Genomic DNA, 20,121 nt, shown 5'->3' with positions numbered 1-20,121 from the left:
TGGGGCAGAAACCCTCCTTTTTACGCAGCGGTCCAGACATAGACATCAAACGGCGACACATATTCAGTTGCCAGTTACTTTGGCATTAGGGCAGGGATATCTAGATACTTTCCAAGGTTTGACAAAATGAATTGTGCTACTTTTAAAGCAAGCAACAATGTTTTCAAATCTGTAATCAAAAAGCTCCTCAAAAACACTACCGAAGCAGTTCCTGCCGTTGCTACGTTAGTTCAAACAGTAACAACGGACTATTTTTCTTAGCGGATGCATGTCAATTTAAATCAATACATAAAACTATTTTTTAAATCAATAAAATCATTTTCTAAATCCATAAAAGCATTTCAATTAATATTGGGAGTCATGTCGTTACTTTGTTGAGAATATGGCCATGTAATAAGCGGGATAATGTGCACATTGCACAATGTGCCTTCATACCGATCTAAATCCCTCCGCAAAAAAAAACGGCTCGTTCGCGGGCGAGAGCCGGCTCCCGTCGTTCACTTTCGCGACCGACACATCACTATGTAGTACATTCTCTATATACATCGATACAACATTACGTGTTGATAGAAATCAACACGTAATGAAATAAGACCCCACGGTTTGATGATTGATAGGTGTGTGGGCTGTCTTCCATTTTGACACACAGAACAATGGGGGCTATCCACCCTTATCCACCATGTAAGTAGTTCACACAGCCTCTTCCCTCTTCTCTTTGTGAGGAGAGAAGGTTCAGCAGGTTCAGCTTCATTTAAATATGTCGTGTAGTAATAGATTTATTTATTTTTCTTCTCAAGAGAGTACCAGAATGTGTATTTTATGTTAGTATTTCAAAAAATCTCCTGGAGGAGAATCCCCCCCAGACCCCCCTGCAGGGGTTGGGTTTTCAGCATGTCAACTCTTTCACTTGTGGGGAAATTGCAGGGTTGGCTCCAGGTCACTCTTTTTATTTACTACAAGACAAATGTGCCTTTTTATTTCATACAGTTCCATTTGGATTGAGACAGGGAAATAATGTAAACCTCACGCGTGGCGTTTCACTGTCAAGGGGGCGATAGAGCGTGTATGTAATTACATTGCAAATACTGACTTGAGCCCCACCACTGTATGGGTTAGCCCTACCATAGATTACCCAACAAAAACACTCCGGAGCCGATAAGTCAATGAATTGCTTATTGCGACAGGCACACAATAAAACAGTGGAAACAAAGATGTGTTTGACTTTCATTAGTGAATGAAACTGTGTGCCCTTTGCCCCTTTGTAGTCTGTGTCCAATATTGTGTATTTGTATATGTATATCCTATATGCTAAGGTCCCGCTACTGACACGATAGCAGTCATTTCGTGTGCAGATGTGTAATTAAACCCATGATATCAAAATCTCACTCCAGCCAGGTACCCAAAGTTGGCAACCCTGTTTTAGCTTAGCTGAGTAAACGTATTGTTTTTCGCTTTTAATATATTAAATACAGGAAGTGTGACAATGTGTAGTAATTGTACCTTCTTAACAGACTTCCAAAGACACAGAGATAGTTAAAGTACTCATTCCTCCATTGTCTGAGAACCATGAATAAACTGTTTCCCCTAAATAATGAAGTTGGCTATTAGGCTTTTGATCTCTTCAGTGTGAATCCTTGCTCCAAATGAAGTTGGTAGTCCTCTTGACCTTATTAAAATATGAATCTTTTTTGGGAACCATTGAGTTTTCCATTGTACCCTTTTAGTTTAATACATCATCCTCTGCATGTAAAGGTCAAATCTGTCTCAAATGCTAATAGGTTAAGAAACGTTTGACTTTTCACAGGAAAAAAAGGAAATAGGTGATGGTTGAATTCCATAGCAGTTTTGATTTTAGTTTACTGTTCATATAATATGCACTACTGCAAGCATGGGAGTACACATGGATATGGAGAAATAAAAGGCAGCATGAGAGCATTCAAAGTCAACTTGGACTCAACAAAAGTAACCTATGATCTCACAACAACAACAAAACTCAGATGAAATAAAACATTTATTTTTTTTGGTTTGTGAAAAACCTATTTTCCCATCAATATTAATGGTCTCATGCAGAGCCTGGCAGGGAGGCCTGTCACAGAGACTGAGCATGAAGCTGTGCTGAAGTCCGGTCAGCTGTGAGAGCAAGTCGATCAGCAGTGACACTGACAGCAAGAGAGGGCTGGAGAAGATGGAAAAGATGGAGGAGATGGAGCTGCAGACAGGAAGCCAGGATGGATGCAGGGCTCTGGTGCAAGGGCCCGATGATTCGTTATCCCTTTATTGACCCAACTTGTCATGGAAGACACATCATCGGTCTTCCCCCCTCTCTGTTTTGATGATCTTAATTGTTATTGCACCATTCTCATGCATTAGCAATTACAAGAGGGCGAGTCAATGCAATTTGGGTAAATAGACTTTTTTCATCATGCAAAGCAAACATCTTATTAGGAAATATATCTGTATATATTCTTACTGCTTGCTTCACATGTCATGCAGCTTAGTTTCTACATTAGCCAGAGGGGCACCAAGACATCCCTCTCGGCATCTCTGTGCATATTTCTAACATATGTCGAAGCTGTTGAATATCCGTATGTCAAATTGAAGTTTGACAGAGTTGTATTTATTTATTTAATGCTCATGTAGTCACCAATGTTCATCAGCCTTGTGCAAACTTTGATATTATTGCATGTGCCAGAAAAGCACTGTATTGATCCCTTCAGGTCATGATTTTTCGTATCTTGTTTTGTGTGTTGAGGTCGAAACGTTGGTATTTCAGGGTAACCAACCAAGTCAGTGAATTGATCAGGGAGCTCATGAAGCTTAGGACTAAGAGACGGAAATATCTTGGTGGAGCAATGAGGAGATGGAAACCAAACACACATTTAAATGTCATATCCATCTTGTTGCCTTTCCTTGACTGACACTACAGAATTAGCGCCCCCTACTGTTTATCTCCACAAACCATCTTCTAAAATGTGCATATCATTAGTGAATAGATGCGGTTTTTCTGAACATTTAATAAAACATGTGCTGTATGTTTTGTTGGAGACCTGGATACTGTCATCACAGAAGTGAAGAGGAGTCACTTCCAGAACAATTACACGATGTCCTCTTACTTACAGCATCCTCCTTTAACCACATTAGTCCATCATTGACAGCCCAGTTAACAGACTGCCTCGTGGGACTCAGTCTGGAGGAGTTGGGAATTAAAGGGGATAGGAGGCGGATACAGAAGCAGCTCTTTACGCACAGAGAGAAGCGCAGTCCGATGGTGAGGCAGCGGTTCATCTCTCTGCGGGAACACACTTAAAACACACACTTACACACGCTTCCTCCACACACACACTTTTACATATCTACGGGACTTATCTTCACTAAGAAATCTCTAAGAACTAAAGACAGAATGGATGCTTCCCAGCTTTTCTTTCCACTGCTCTTCTACGGATTTCTGCCAAAAGTAAGTAGGAGATCCTTCACTTGAGCGATTTTTTTTAAACGTAATTTTAAATATTGTACGGTTTGTGGTGAATAATTCGTTTTTTTAAGCCAGTAATTATTAGTTTGCATGGTTATTAAAGCCACTTTTTACATTGTAAGCACAGGAGAAGTGCGATGAGAACCACTTTTAGATCAATTTGGAAGTCATTGTTCAATATTTTGTAGGTAATGGCTGTGTTTTATGAGTCGTTATGACGACAATTCATGTTATTTTATGATGACTCGTAGTTTTGGCTTCCTCCTAAATCTATTTTGCGGTCATTGCTGCAGGGCAAATGTTTATTCGTACGTTAGAGTCATGTATCATCTGTCCTTAGGAAAACTCCAAACGAAATAAGTGTTACGTTTTTTTTCTCTGCTCACATTGTCAGTAAATAGCCAATCAGATCTGTCTATGAGTTGACGCACTTGTATCTGTCGTCAGAAGTCAATCTCCTTTATGTGAAACTATAATTTCCTGTTCTTGCTATTTAAAAGATGACCATGAAGATGTTTCAATGGCAGTCTGATAAACTGGTGAACCAGAAGCCTTTTCAATTTGAAGTGTTTCTGAAGGTCATCCTGTTGAATTGGATGTAAAACTCTTGGCTTGATTAGTATCTGGTGAATTCAACTGAGCACAGAAAAGTACTGACGTCTTACACATAGGGTATAGAGTCATTTAACTGAACTAAAATCACTATTTCTTCATGTTGTTTTAGGGAAAGTGTGTGCATTGTGCAATGTGGTGAAAACCTAGTCCCATTTCAGTGCAGTAGAGTTTTGCTGCAGGCATTTTTGTGGGCGTATGAGCACTTAGTGGGAACATAGTGGGAATAGAATAAACAATCTTAGAAGTGAAATCATCCGTCTTCCTGCGGCACGAGGGGAGTATCTTTTTGCCCTGCTCTAAGTTGCCTTGGGTTTTTGATCTGTTCATTATGGGCTTTTTATCTCTATTAAGAAGTGCTCTGCTGCTGTTAGTTCCCCTCACTGCACACAACTCCTGACACCATTCCACTTCTGCATTTTGTCTTTGACAGATAGGTCTATCACTGAGAAGGAAAGACAACAGACCATTTTAGTCAAGAAAATCCTTTTGGAGCCTCTTTAATGCTTTTAGGGGTGTTCCCTTTCCTGTAGTGTGTGTTATGTCATTTTCTTTGTATGTAAATTGTCTGCAAAAAAATCTGCGTGTGGAGCAGTGGATAGAGCCTTGGTGTTGGGATCAGGGGGGCACAGGTTCAAATCCCACTGCAGTCAGCATGTCGTTGTGTCCCTGAGACACTTCACCCCACATTGCTCCTGTGGGGATTGTCCACAGTATTGAGTATGTAAGTCGTTTTGGAAAAAAGCGTCTAACAAGTTACATGTCATGTTCTCTCCAACACAGCTCCGGCATTATGAGAAAAATAAGACCTTTTTGAACATTAAAGCATGGAAACATATCACAGCAGAGACAATACATACAAATATGAACCTGAAAATGAGCATCATATGTCCTTTTTAACATTTCAGATTATACTTGGCTGCTGTGTGTATTTTGAGTAGGATTTTAGTCATTTGACACTTTACGCTAAACGCTTGTCAATGCAGCTATTTCCCGGCAGAATACACTGTGAACATCCAAGTGACTGAAGTGTGGAAATGTGCTCCTCACTTCTGTCAACTCTCAGATGTCTGGCCCACCCCGAGGCTTAAAAGAACCAACGCCATACTTCATGTGTTGACATACTTTAGCGACTCGAGCACTGATGCTCCACTACTTTGTGCCTTTCACCTTCCTGCTTTACAATAACACGATGTGAACGTGTACATTTCCGTTTAGTGAGCCCTCACTCAGGGTTACGGTTTTAATTGTTAAAGAGCTGTGCCCCAGCGCCTGCAGAGAAATAGTTCCAGCACAAATCTCTGTCTGTTAGTGCTGCGATTATACAAACGAGATATTGCGTTTCAGATTTGTAGGGGCTGCTATGCATATGTTGAACTCCTGTCAGGACACTTTAGATCAGGGGTGTCAAACTCAAGGCCCGGGGGCCAAATCCGGCCCGCGACTTCATTTTATGCGGCCCCACAAGAGCTTGCAAAGAATATAAAACGTTTATTATATGGTTACAGGCTGATTTACAGAAGCACACAAACTACATGTCCCACAATGCATCTCTCATTTGACTTTTTTCTCAGAATTAGACTTTTATTTCAAGATTTCACTTTTTTTCTTTTTAAATCATTTTGTGACATTCTCACTGAAGAGACTTGCAATTATTTTCCCTCCACTCTTTATGCTAAACGAATTGGCTACGTGTAGCTTCATGCACACACTTCAAAGCGGTATTGATCTCCTCATGTCAAGAAAATTAACACGTCCGTTTCCTAGAACTACACTATTTATTAGAGACACTTGGGAGATGCAGTTTACTCCATATCACATATTTTAATTTCCTGTCAGATTTGTTTGGCAGGAAGAGTCCGATGCACACACTTAGTGGAACAGCATGAAGCAGCGGACGGTAGATGTGGCTCTCAGTGAAGTGTAGGATAAACACATTGCTCTGCATTGTGACACAACATGCAGACACAACGTCCATTTTCCTGTCAGCTCTCCTCACACTTTACTTGATCGTTATCTCAAACAAAGCAAGACCATTTAATATTAAAAACTCAAAGCCTGGCAGCCCTCGTGATGAGCGAACTCTCGTGGCTGGCAGGTATTTATGGGATGTTTTGCTCATGGAGACACTGCGAGTCCCTTAGATCATTAATCATCTGCTTTGTTCGGGGTGTTGATTCATTGCCCATTAAGGTAACGAATCAAAGTGTACATATTACAGCATCTTGAGGCACTTAGTGTTTGTCATCAGTGTTTTGAATTCAAGCATAAATCCCTGGTACAGAATCCAAAGTACTCCACATTCAACCCATACTCTGATGAATATTGTGTTATCATCTCCCTCTTTGTGTGCTCTGGCTCTACGGACATGCTTGTTTATGAACTAATAAACTATGAGGAGAGTTTGATCCCAGCAGCCTTCTACAAGTCCTTGCACAGATTCCCGTATCATGTCTAACCCCCCAATCATGAGAGACTTTATTCAACTTTGTTCCTGCTGTTTTTGCAGCATTAACAGAGTCAATACACGTGTGTTGCTATTGATTTGCATTCTCCAAAAGCCTGAAGAAACAAAAACATCTCTCCAATTTCATATCAAATTAAACTGGGAATCTGGGTTCTTAGCTGGAGATTGGAGAGAAGCCTTGCTCTCGAAACACATGAGTCGTATGATTAGCCCTTTTTTTCACAGCAGACATTTTGACTTTGACCTTTCTAGTGTCCCAGTAAGGCCTGACAGCGTGACAGTGTGACTCACTGTCATGCAGAGTGGTGCAGGGATGACGTAGCTTTGAAGGCTAACGCAGAAGTTAGCATCATAAGGGAATCCTCGACAAAATCCAATGGGATAACCACACACAAGTTAAAAAAACCTTGACTACGAGACGAGGGAACAGGAAATGGTAAGTCCTTTCTGGGTCTTAGGGCTCATTCCGGCACCACTTTATAGCTCCAACTTGAAACAAAAGCGTCATTAACTTTAATATTTAAACCAATGCATCTCCTATTGTCAAAACGGTGTGCCGAATAGTGGAACACATACAGTATAGTGCTACCATGTTAGCAACAATTGCCAAACGTTAGCATTTATTTGTCCTTTTTCTGGCCGTCTGGTGGATGAAAGTGACATATTCAATCTGCTTTTTGCTCTGTAATGTTTGTCAGTGTTTTTGAGCTGGAGACAGCAGTTAGAAAGAAAGCAGTGAGGCAAGTTGTAGTTTTAAAACAATGAACTGAAGGATATGCTGCTTTAACATGGTGTCATAAATACTGCACCCGGTATTTTTTCAGTAGTGAGATAAAGCCAGGGATTACAGAGTCTATCCATTCTGTTAAGCCCTATGGAACATAACATTTACGTTTTCGTTGAACCTTGTTTACTTCTTATTACTTTGCATTTCTGGATTGGACTGAACCTGGTTTAGCTTCCTGAGGGGCCTTTGGACTCAAATCCTCCCTGGAGTGCTCTGTTGTAAAGTTGCCCAATAATTAATTTCATGCTAATCATAAATAAGGTTACCTAGGGGTTTGACCAACATGAGATTTCCTCTTCGGTCCGCTGATCTGCACAGAAAATGTTAGCAGATGTCTCCCGGCTGAAGTTACCTCAGGATACGTTGGATTTTCTGCTGTAATCAGTCGAAGGCTCCTGTGAGCAAAGTGCTTTGGATTGTGATAGTGTCAGGGCGACCTCGTCCATTAGGAGGGAGCGAGTGAGGCGATGACTGAGTCTGTGGAGCAGTGATAAGACGGATGCTGTTTTTTCTTCATATTTTCCATTAAAGTTTAACTCCAGGTGTTGCCCTTGAGGCAGTATTGTTTTAAAAGCCTTTAGCTAATTCAGCTCGGGTGATTGTTGGCCTTGGTATCGCTCATCAAAACAACTTCACACTCATCCCTGCACTACTCTGAGTCCTCATCAATACACCTGTCAAGATTGAAAGTTGATCGATAAATGGTTGTCATGAAGCTCGGCGTCAGAAGGGCAGAAGTACAAACAGAAAGAGAGCCCTTATTTTAGAAGATGGCTACAGCAGTGTTTTAGGAAGTCAGTCACATTTACCTTTTAAATCCTCAAAGCTCTTATGTGTAAGATTTTAAAGTTCCCCTCCAGAGGAACACAAATAAATACTTGTGTGTGATGTGGTTTTACACAAAAAAAACACTTCAATAACTGTCACGACCTTGACCAAAAGTCCTTTTGCTTTCTCCATTCTGACCTGCTCAAATTTGTAGTGCACAATCAAATATCTGACGGTTATAAATATGTAAAAGTTCGACATTTGTAGCCTCTATTCTCGTCTATTATGCCTCGCTGTGAATCGAATGAAAAGGCCTTTAAGTTTGAATTAAAATCTGTTCTGATATAAAACACAGAACAATGGACGCCAGATGCTACATTTACAGATTTTAAAATGACGTCTCTGAGGGAAAGGATGTCTCAATGTATTGAATGTCTGTTCCCTTGACTCCTCTCTCCTCAATTCTCTTGAAAGGAATCAATGGCACACAAACAGGAGAATGGAAAAGGCTTCAAGGTCTCCCCTGTGTGAGTTTGTCCTGGGCTGCAGTCGAATAGTCCATTTAGCTTAGGAACCTTCCTAACGGAGTGAAATGACCCGGAAGTCCCTCAGTGGCAGCCATGATAAGTGCCGTTCGAATTCTCTAGATGAAAGGAAAGGAGGTTTCAAACTTCCTTTATAACCAGGGCTGCACATAACTGGTGCGCAGGTGCGCATGCGCACCTCCGCCAAAAAAAGAGCACCGGGTTATTTGAAACAAAGCGCATTTGCGTACCAACATTGAGAGGGAGAGAGATAAGAGAAAAGAGAAAAGAGAAAATAGAGGAGAGAGGAGAGATGAGGAAGAGAGAGAGAGAAAGATATTTGCGAGTTGCATATGAACCATGATATGAACTCAGGGCCTAGGGCGCCAGATCTGGGGAGGTGCTGCGCTTGCAGTTCTGGCAGGGAAAAAAACATTTTGACCGTTGGGGCTCATCCTAATTTTCGGCCTTGATATAACAATATTCACAATTAAGTAAATGTAAACACCCTTTTCACCCCGGTTCCACCTTTAATTTGCCCTGTACGATGGGCGCTGTAAGTGATGAAAATGGGGGATGTTGGCTTACAGACAAAATGCGAGTGAGCGAGGGAGGGAGGGAGGGTGGTACCAGCGCTGTTGTTATTATAATCTGGTGCCGTGCTAGCTGCTCTAACGGAGATAAGAAGAAGATGTTTCTACAATAATGTGGAGGGAGAGTCCTCCAGTCAGACTGAGAGGCTGATAAGTTAACTACAGCTCAGTGATGCTGGCGCATCATAAACACGTCGGATAGTGAAAGTGCAGTCGGATTCTCTAAAGCACCGCAGTCTCTTCTCCTAAATCCTTTTGAATTCACCTATCCACTATTCCTTAACCCCGTGACGTTTCACTCAGAGGTCAAGGAATAGGAGATATGGTTAGAATTTAGGAGCTGATTTTTAAACTATCCGAATGCAACCCTGCTCTCATTTCCCTCCTACACACCTGCTTGAATCAGCCTCGTTACACCCTCCCTGCTCCCTGAGGTTCTTCCCAGCCAATCAGATCCTCCCCTGCTCCCAGAGGTGATCTCCTGCCAATCAGCTCCCTGCCTGTCTGACCCGATGACCCACACCTGAGCTTCTCCTCCCATCTCACCACCTTCACATCCTCCCCTCCTCACATTAGTTTTTATTTCGGTCTGCTCCTCAGATTGTGCGATTTCAAGAGTTCTTTCCGACTTTAAGATGTCTTCTCATGTCGTCTTAAGAGGTGAATTTCTTATTTTTCCAGTTTCCTGCACTCATTTAAATTATATTGTGAGACTCTTATGACGAATATGCATGTGTAAATACTGTTCATTTCACACATGTTATATATTGGACGAGGATTGGCCTAGTTTAAAATCACGTCATCATGCTCTTATGGGTGTGAAAATAGACCTCTAGTATGAAACTCTGGACATGTGTAAATGTTCTACCCGTCAACCAAATGCCCTTTTGGCTTTTCCACCTGCCTCAGACATATCACTACGCCCTCTCCCTACAATAACCCCACAATCAACCTGACTACCTGCTTCCTATCAGCCTAGTTGTACATACTGTGTATATCGGTATTTGTATGTGTTTCAGATTATTACATTTTAGTTTTCGGTCTACCTGTACCTCCACCTGGCTGGCTGTCTATCTAAACCTGCCTGTGATCATACATCTTAAAAACAATCTTAATGTTTACCTAAACAACCTACATTTGAGACCTTACCCTGTTACAATTGTCTTCATTATTATCATGTCAAACTGATGAAATCAGACAAACCCTGCATCCACATACATCATGGCTTAAATTGGACCATCAGTCAGAACATCCACACTGTAAAGACTTACTTGGAGTGTGACATTTAAAGAAAAAACCCCATTTCAAAATGATATTTGAGAAGAAACTCGTTCTACACATCTCTTGGATGCCTGTGTTACTCACAATTGAGTGTGCGAAGTTGTCCTTGCAGGAATCCCGGTAATGTGTTTGTTTGCTCTTAAATGTTCCTGCACAAACAGCTTCGGCAGGAATGGTAAATAGTGTACTGAATCCTGTTTGGAAATGATAAACAAGGTTGCGCCTGGGTTTATTCTGCCTCATTACATTGAGCTATTACACCACAATGCATGTACTCAGCTGGGCTGTGAGGAACACTGAGGGCAAGGGCGTCTCTGTGTCGTTCATTAATCAGGATTTGTTGTGTTTGTCTCATCTGAGGTGAAACAGGATCCTGTTTACTCGTCAGCTCAACACTGGATTAAACAGGGCCTTTAAAAAATGACATATTATGGTTCATAGTTGTTTTGAGTGCCTCTCTGCTTTAATGTTCAAAAAGCTCTTTATTGTTCTCATACTGTCTGTGCTGCAGCACCTCTTTTCACCCTCTGTCTGAAACCAGAGCCCAGTCTGCACTGATTGGTTAACTGGCTGGCTCTGTTGGGATTGGTCAACCGCTTAGAGATGTCCCGCTCCTTAGCCTATCACGTACAATGTGTTGGAACGACAGCCAATAGAAGCGCAAGTTTTACAAAGTGATGTCGCTATGTTCAGGAAGTAAACAAAGGAGTCCAATGGAAGCGTTTCAGGCAGGAATGTGCGAGAGAATTTTGGGATGTTAGTTTTTGCAAACTATTTACGTGCATTAAAAACCTATATAACACTACAGGAAAGGGAGAACTCCAAAAAGCATAATAGGGCCTCTTTATTGACGATGTGTCATGTTTGGCAGCAGCTGAGTTGTGGAAGCTCGTGAAACAGACATACAAGGCAGGGTTCTTACGGTCATTAAAAACCTGGAAAAGTCATGGAAATTCAAAATGCTAATTCCAGGCCCTGGAAAAGTTATGGAAAACAATATTTCCCCCAAAGTTTAGGAAAAGTCATGGAAATGTAACTAAAGTTGCATCAAATATAATTTATATTTTATCTAATCGCCAAAATAGTAATACTATAATGATAATAAATACTGTATCGTATAGTAATGAAATGTGAAATGGCTTTTAACTGATGAGGTGTTTTGCTGGTGAGAGATTTTAGTAGAAGCTAAGCCTACTATTTGATTTGTTTTAGATAGGCACAACATGTTTCCCTAGGGAGGTGTTCCAGGCACGCCCAGCTGGGAAGAGACCAAGGGGTAGACCTAGGACCAGGTGGAGGGATTATATCTCTTCGCTGGCCTGGGAGCGCCTTGGGATCCCCCAGTCAGAGCTGGTTGATGTCGCCAGGGAAAAGAAAATGTGGGGCTCTCTGCTGGAACTGCTAGCTCCGCGACCCGACCCACGGATAAGCGGGAGAAGATGGATGGACAACATGTTTCATATGCAGACCTTATTTTCCTGTTCCAGGTTCAAATAAACCATTTTCAGTGGTACCGCTGAGAAAGAGGACCAATAAGCAGAACTGGGGTTGAAGTTGTTTGGCTCGTCACTGTGACCTTTACTGCGTTGTGCATTGTGTATCTTCAGAGGCAGGGGAAGCTCTTCTCTTGGACTTCATGAGTACTCTCTCTGCGTCTCCACTGACCTTCTCCCGCTCCCTCGCTGCTCTCTCAGAGTTTCATTGACCCACCAGCGGCTGTCAGCCCGCATTTCTCCGTCTTTGTTGACACAGATGAACAATCGCAGCAGATTACTCAGCAGCTGCCTTCTCCACTGCCTAATCCATTTCCATGATAGTATCTATTTGCCCGGCAAGAGGGATTTCAGACATTTCTGTGTATTATTAGCCCGGGGTTCTTTCTAATGTGAAAACACGGCATCAAAGGCCATCGCTGCAGGAATGTGATGAAGGGAAATGTTACATAAAATATTTACAAGCAGATGCTCGCTGGAATGTAACCGTCTCTCAATGACTAATTGCGGCGGGATGAAAGCACTTTGACACTTAAACTTGCTTTCTGCCTCCTTCCACAGGTGTTTTCGGTGCAGATGTGCGACGTGGTGAACGAGATCGAGCTGGAGAAGGAGCGCTGTGAGGACAGCAGCTTCGGGAACGTCACTTCAGGTCATTCTCAAAAACCTATTCCCCTCTGTTTTTAGAGCATGCAGGAGGCTATTTAGAGGGAAATGGGAAAGGGCATAAGTGAATAAGTAGTGAGGTAGAGTAATAACGGACGGATAAGGCTCTATTATAGCAGGCAGGCCACAGTTTCTGCAGAGACATATTGCTTTTATTTATTATACGAATGCAGGCTCGAACACTCGCCTGCTGTGGAGATTGACTTTCTGATTTGCCACTCAACAGTACACTCAAATGTGTTTTTGAAAACAATTCAGGTAAGGAGAACAAGACGGATCACTGCGTTAATAGCTGTATTTAGTATATAACATACAGTTTGCAACCAATTTAATACAATCCAACAGTGCCTTATCATTGCTGCTACTTCTGATTTTATCACTGCTTTTATTCATTTGTAACTATTTATATTTCTTTACTGCAGTTATACCGTAGTATGATGACCTTAAAGATATTCTGATAAGTCATGTCAGGCTTTATTTGGTATATAGTATTAAGTTGTTTTTTAAAACTATTTTTCTTTTTGTATTACTTTTAATATAGTATATTTTAATATTGTTTTAATATTGTCTGCTTATCTGTATTATTGTGTTGCATTGTTGGAGATGCCTGTGACCTAAGATTTTCAACGACATAATTACTCTGTATGTTAGTTTGACAATAAAGAACCTTGAACCTTGAACCTTAAGGTTGTAGGGGAATTAAGAAGGTCCTATTATTACTGTTAACAAGCATTGTGGGAACCCTAATTCCAAAAATAGAATACCCTTAATCACAATAAGACTAACAACTAACATTGAGCGCCAACCATCATTTTTTACATTAGGGTAGATTTGAGTGCATATAAATCAACATTTTGCCTGATCTGTGATAGGCGTAGTGCCTCACAGCTGTAATATTTCCATATATAATACGTGTAGGCTGTTAGAAGAAAGTAGTGCACTTGCCAAGGACACAACATTTTTTTTTGTATTCCCAGTTTGCACCTTGAATGGAGGTCTAATAATTAAAAACACCGGAGTGTGCAGGGCCGTTAAAACCACGAGGGGAGGAGGTTTCATATAATATAAGGTTAAAGCAAAAATATAACCTTGAAGGAGGTAATAATGGTATTTCTAGACACTATTGTCACTCAAGGTGATGGAAATAGGAAGGATAACTTGTCATGATTGAAGGGAGAGTTACACACTGGGAATAGGTGTGTATATATATATAATGTATACACACTCCGACCTTCCCTCTGAACGAGCATGCTTCAGTAATATCTCCATTTGGTCTCGTTTTAATAATACACGTGGATTGCGTGAGTGGAAGCAGCTCTTTCTTATCTCTGCAATCATTTCTCTGCTCCCTGCTATCTGCTTCCTCCACAGGAAGGTATAGGTCACATCCCTAATAAATGAATTAGCAGTGTGCATTTGTGAGAAACCATACATTAAGTTATGCAACGTATTCAATATAGAGACTGTCCAGCAATTCCTTGAAACAGAACAGGTGGTAAATGAATATGACAGGTTGTGTACTCTGGTGTCACTGCGCTGACTTAGAGATGTCTACACTCTGACAGAAATTGTTTTTTACCTCCGAAATCCATCCGTCTAAGAAATAGGTCATCGCTTGTGTTCTTGTTTTTTCAGATTCTGCACAGTGCTGTGTTTCATATATTAAAACGATTTACAGAAGGTGCACGTTTTGCAGTAAACTAGATTTGAATTCAGAATATTTCAGAGTTTATTTTCCATCTGATATGTTAAGTTGTTTTCCACAGATGTGAGTGACTATATGTCTATAGATTTTATTTAAAGCAGAGCTGTTTGCTCCTGTTCATATGTTGTGGAACATTTAAAGAATACATTTTTATTTAACTACATTTTCTACAACATTCATAACACAAATCAACATGTCTGCAATAAATGTTCTTCCTCTTAACGCTGAACAAGAGCTCCGCAGTGCATGTCATGTGTCATGAATGTACATGATTTGTGTGTGTGTGTGTGTGAGTGTGTGTGTGTGTGGCCTAGCATTACTATACTTGTGGGGACCTAAATCTGTTTACATAGTCACGTGTGGGGACTCGCCTCCCTTATGGGGACAAAATGGAGGTCCCCATGAGGGGAATCATTAATTTTAGGGTGAAGACTTGGTTAGGGTTAGGTTAAGGTTAAGGGTTAGGGTTAGGCATGTGTTGGTTATGGTTAAGGTTAGGATAAGTCTCCAGGAAATGCATGAAAGTCAATGTAATGTCCCCTGAAGTGAGGTGTGTGTGTGTGTGTGTGTGTGTGTGTGTGTGTGTGTGTGTGTGTGTGTGTGTGTGTGTGTGTGTGTGTGTGTGTGTGTGTGTGTGTGTGTGTGTGTGTGTGTGTGTGAGAGTGAGAGTGAGAGTGAGAGAGAGCATGAGTGATGCCATGTTAACGATGTGTCTCCTGCTGCAGGGTGCCAGGGCATGTGGGACATCATCGCCTGCTGGCCCTCAGCCAGCGTCGGGGAAGTGGTTACAATAACCTGCCCGACCTACTTCAGCTACTTCAGCGACGAGCACAAAGGTAGACAAATCCTCCGTTATTTAATGTAAACATAACATGCTTTAAGAATATTTTCTCAGTATTATGTTCGTTATTATTAATTGAAAGTGGATAAAAGTTCACTATTAAAACAATTTCATCATTAGATCTTAGAAAATGTTCTTAAAGCCGACATATTCTGCTCATTTTCAGGTGTATATTATACTTTAGTGCCTGGGACGTGTTTCCATGCTTTACTGTTCATAAAGGTGGGATTTTAGGAAACCCCCAAAAGCATAATAGGGCCTCTTTAATTAAAAATATCTGTAATTTAATAATGCTGTATTGTTGGCTTGATATTGAGTAAGAAAAATGTTTATAACGCAGTGAGAATGGGTCCGCGATCCCAACTTAGCAGCCCGAAAAACGTTTACCCATTTAAACAGTCGTGGTAGATACCTTGTTTGTTTTAAACATCATAAATACACAAACAACAATGAATACTTACAGGTTGTGTACCCGAATCTCCCGCTGGTCCAAACAAAGTAGGAACAGCATCGTTCTTCAGTGCCCTACGCTGTACATATCCGGCATGAATCGCTGAAAGGTTTGTGAAGCTTTGTTTCGTGAAATGCTGGCAGAGGGTGTGGCCTCTGGGTGTTCCCACGTCACAGTACCCAGGAAGTAAACAATGGAAAAAGAGAAATCTCCAACGAGGCGTTCTGGGGCAGCAGACAGGTATTTTCTGTGTTACAGTTTTACTCGGTACAGGGTGTACTTTGAAGGTTTGTGACTCTGCAGACCGTTTACATGCAGAAAAACCTTCATAACACACAAGGGGACGGGTAATAACCAGAAAAGCATGACATGGGACCTTTAAATAAAATGACCTCACTGGGATTGACCCTATGAACGAGGTGCTTCAAGAGAAACGCAGATACAAATGACAGATATTGGGAGTTTTCCTCTAACCCAGGATAACAGCTAATCCAGGTTACTGTAAACAACATGGAGTGTTTACGTGAGCCAGATTGAAAAATGCCAGGGTAAACTCGGTCACAGATTACAGTCGGGGTTTAAGAAAGCACGAAGCTCTCCCTCTAACCTTTACTTTGGAACGAGCCCAGGACAGAGGACGACTCAAGATAAGAAAGAGTTAGAAAAATGCTTTGTTGACTCACCTTTTATCTAGGACTCTTTTTTTCCTACGACATTTCAATCTTGTAAACTCTTCATTTCTATCTTCTCTTGTGCATTTCTGACATTTGCCTGTGTCCTTATTTTTCTCTCAACTCCTACGCTGCCTGAAAATCAATTCCTGAAAGACGCTTTCAATAGACACGCACTTTAGCTCCCTCAGCAAAGCTACACAACAACAGCGTCCATTCTTCACTCTGGTTCCTTTGTGACAGAAAAAGTTGCTGACGTCTCCATTGATCTGTTAGTGTGGTGACTCAGAAATTATTAATCACAACCCCCCTAATGCTGAATGTCTTTCGTCACTTTCAAGACGTATTTGTGCATATTTTTTTGACTTTGTTGGGGATACATAATAATAATAAATCACATTTTTTATTAGAGCGCTTTTGCAGGTGCTCAAAGCACTTCACAATTACACATTACACATATTAGACATGTAAAGGCACGGACACACCAGGCCGATTATCAGCGTCGGTGGGCGTCAGGCCGACAATGAGGCTCAACACACCCTACTCAGACGGTGTGTCCCGCACCGTCGGGTCTTTTCAGCCGGCTGGCGCCTTTTAGGCCAAAAAAAGTCGGCCAAAGGCAGTCGGCAAAATAAATCTGATTGGCTGTTCAGCTTAGCGAATCAGTGCATGAGAAGCGAAACAGAAGTGAGGGACCCAAACAAATGATTAAGAAGGCAAATCTGAGATTTCATTGAACTCCAGCTCTCGACTCAGGTTCGGGAAAGCCCCGTGAGCTTCTCGCTGTAGAGTGAAGATGGAACGCACACGCTATTTGTTGTTTGTTTATATCACGCAGTCTGTTCTTCTTCTCTCGGTTATCACGCAGTCTGTCTTCCGGTTGTTGCCTCTTTTGAATGACGAATACACACTACCGCCGCCTGCTGGTAGGGAGAGTTATTGCCACTCACTCATGCGCAGTTCGTACGTGCTTCTTGGCCGTCGGCTGAAGTCTTTGCGGTGTGTTCCAGTGCGACACATGGCCAAGACGCGAGGCGACGCAACAGTCAGGGTCCGTTCTTTGTTGTCAGATTGGTGTGTCCGGGCCTTAAGAGTCATTGCTGTGGACATTACCCACAGGAGCAAATGTGGGTGAAGTCTCTTGCCCAAAGACACAACGGCCTGACGCAATGGAGCCCGAGGCGGGTTTCGAACTGGAGTTCACCGACGCCCATTGATCTGATGATCAACGCTAACCCACTGTGCCAAAATCGCCTAACCCTAAACCTCACTTGAACATTAAAGCATGTAAACAGGTCACAGTAGTGTAGGAGCAAACACAATAGTGGTGGCTTAAAGCCCACCTGTGCTCCGCGCCGTCCGTTAGATGAGCCTGGTCAGATTGATAAAAGGAGTTCAAAACACCGGCATAAAAGTTATAACAATAATCTGATTTTAATACAGTAAAAAACACAATACGAAATACAGAGTGCCCTGAAACAGAACACTCCGGGCTCCCCGCTCTACTGCCGTGCGATACAGATATCGGGACCAGCCAGTCAGAAACAGGGGGCATTTTGCATGAATAAACAACAGTATATATGGACATATTTGGAGGTGGAGATGTGTCGGCTGTTCCGTCCCATTTTACTCCTAAGCGAATTAGAGTTCTGGGAAAAAGTATCTTTCTTCTGAACAGAGCGTGACAGCATCGGAACTATACAAGGTCAGAATCACTTTTGATCTTATACCTGGGTTAACTCCTTTAATTTCCCAGGGAAGATTTCACACAAACTATTCTTTTAAAACAATCAAACATTGTACACAGAAATATTGGTGCTTCGGATTATTCCCAGCAAGGACCAAAGAAAAAGAACATGTGTGTGTGTTAGTGAGGGAAAGTGTATGTGTGTGTGTGTGCATGCTGATAAGCAGAGGCATATGTGTGTGTGTTGCTGATATCTGGGTTAAGGAGTTTATGTGTGTGTGCTGCATGAAGACAGGAGGAGGTGTGTGTGTGTGTGTCAGGGTCTCTGGGTCATGGAGTGTAAGTAAGAAGGTTTAGATATATAGGATTACTTTAAACAGTCCCAAATAATACATGTTCACTTCAATACAGTTCAAGATAATACCTGTTTACTTTAATACAGTTTAGAACAATATCTGGGTGCTTTAATCCCTCTTTTGATCTCACCTTCAGAGATACATTTATACACAGCATTTGAAACATAACCTACTGTCTGTTCCCCAACATTTATATAAATCCATCAGAAGCTGGGATTTAGAGCACTTTAAACCTTTAGGAACAGTCCATCATAACAACTTTTAATGACAGTGGAGGGAGACCAAAATATGTTAAAAATTGTCCTTGTCGGCTGAGTCATCGTGCTCGTCCTCCTCCGACGCGTAAGCCAGCAAGGGCATTTGGTACGAAGGGGAAGGGGCAGCTTCTCCCTCAAAAAATGGGATATTAAAACAAAGTTCCTCAAAAAATGGGATAGTGAAACAGAGTTCCTCAAAAATGGGATAGTGAAACAGAGTTCTTCAAAAAATGGGATATTAGAACAAAGTCCACACCGGCTATATCCACCTGTTTCAGCGGAGAGTGGAGTCCCCTGTGCCGTCTTGGCTTGCCGTGTCTTTGTCCCCCCCGATCCGCTGACGGCGGCTTCTGGGCTGCCTGCTAGAGCGATGTCTTCCCGATGCTCCTTCTCCGGCCCGCTGATGATGTCCTCCCGATGCTTCGGCCCGCTGACGACGCCTCGAGGTCCTTCTCCTCCAGTCTGCTGATGACAGCTTCCGAGTCGACCTCCTTGACGAGAGCCAGATCCGTCCTGATGTCGTCCCCTGGTCCTAGCAGGTGGTTTCCACGCCGCACACTGGCTCCAGCTGTCCCCCTTTCCTCCTAGACGGACGGCAGAGATCCGCTGGGTCACTCGGTCGGGGCCGGAGAGCCTGGGGTTGAGCCACTTTGTCCTGATGACCTTCAGCCAGATGAACTCCGCTGTGTCGGCCTCCTGGGTCCCTCTTTTGGTGCCAGCAACCTGTGTGGAGAAATCTGATACAAATCCCTCAAGCCTACGCTCAGGGCTCCGGGGCCCTCAGCTGTTTGACCCACCACTGCGTAGGCCGCTTGGAGCCTGTTGGTGGGGTGTCTTAAAACAACAGACGTCTGGGAACAGGTTTTCTAAATTAATTGTAGACCTCCTATCTGCCAGTGCAGCTTCAGAATCTTAATACTTGGACTGTGCCAACTAAATAAACCTAAATAAAACATCTTTAGGTAAACTAAATAACATATTTCAATAGCTCTGAATTTCTTAAATGAAATCCTTGAGATCCTATTTAAAATCTAAATATAATATGAACTGCTAATGTTTCTGGTAAAGAAACACACTAATGTTATGGATTCAAAAACAACCAAAATCACGATACTACCAAAGTGAATGATTTCCTGGTGATTCTGCTTCTACCTGTCAGTGCTTAGATATTATCACGCTGAAAAAATGAATACAGAATTCCAACAAACTGTCATCAAATGTCTTTCTATTATGAATTTAGATGAAATGTATATCCCCATAATGACCTAAACAATAAAGTCTATGGCTTTTACTTCTTCACCAGGCTAGTTACATGATGTTGTCTAAATTAAATTCTGTCTCATTACATTACTATGTTTTAGCTTTAACTGTATTATGTTCTTTCTACATTTCAAACCTCAGTTACTTTTATACCTGTTGAAACATTACTCACAGGTCAACTTCTTCAGTATTCCATTCTGGAATTACATCTCTCACAGTAGCCCCTTGGC

General features: G+C 41.9%; 1 protein-coding gene across 1 annotated transcript in view; it reads left to right on the top strand.

The window, feature by feature from the left end:
- The first annotated feature begins 3,187 nt into the window (after nt 1–3,187).
- vipr1b (vasoactive intestinal peptide receptor 1b) overlaps nt 3,188–20,121 on the top strand; it is a 46,910-nt gene continuing 29,976 nt past the window's right edge. The window contains exons 1-3 of the mRNA XM_034200478.1: nt 3,188–3,454; nt 12,559–12,649; nt 15,094–15,204. Of these exons, the coding sequence (XP_034056369.1) occupies nt 3,401–3,454; nt 12,559–12,649; nt 15,094–15,204 (256 nt within the window). The 5' untranslated portion in view covers nt 3,188–3,400. The remainder of the gene's footprint in view (nt 3,455–12,558; nt 12,650–15,093; nt 15,205–20,121) is intronic.

The sequence above is a fragment of the Gymnodraco acuticeps genome, unplaced genomic scaffold (genome assembly GCF_902827175.1).
Source record: "Gymnodraco acuticeps unplaced genomic scaffold, fGymAcu1.1, whole genome shotgun sequence".
Taxonomy (NCBI): domain Eukaryota; kingdom Metazoa; phylum Chordata; class Actinopteri; order Perciformes; family Bathydraconidae; genus Gymnodraco; species Gymnodraco acuticeps.
The sequence above is the reverse complement of the archived record's forward strand: the minus strand, read 5'-3'. Positions and strand labels throughout refer to the sequence as shown.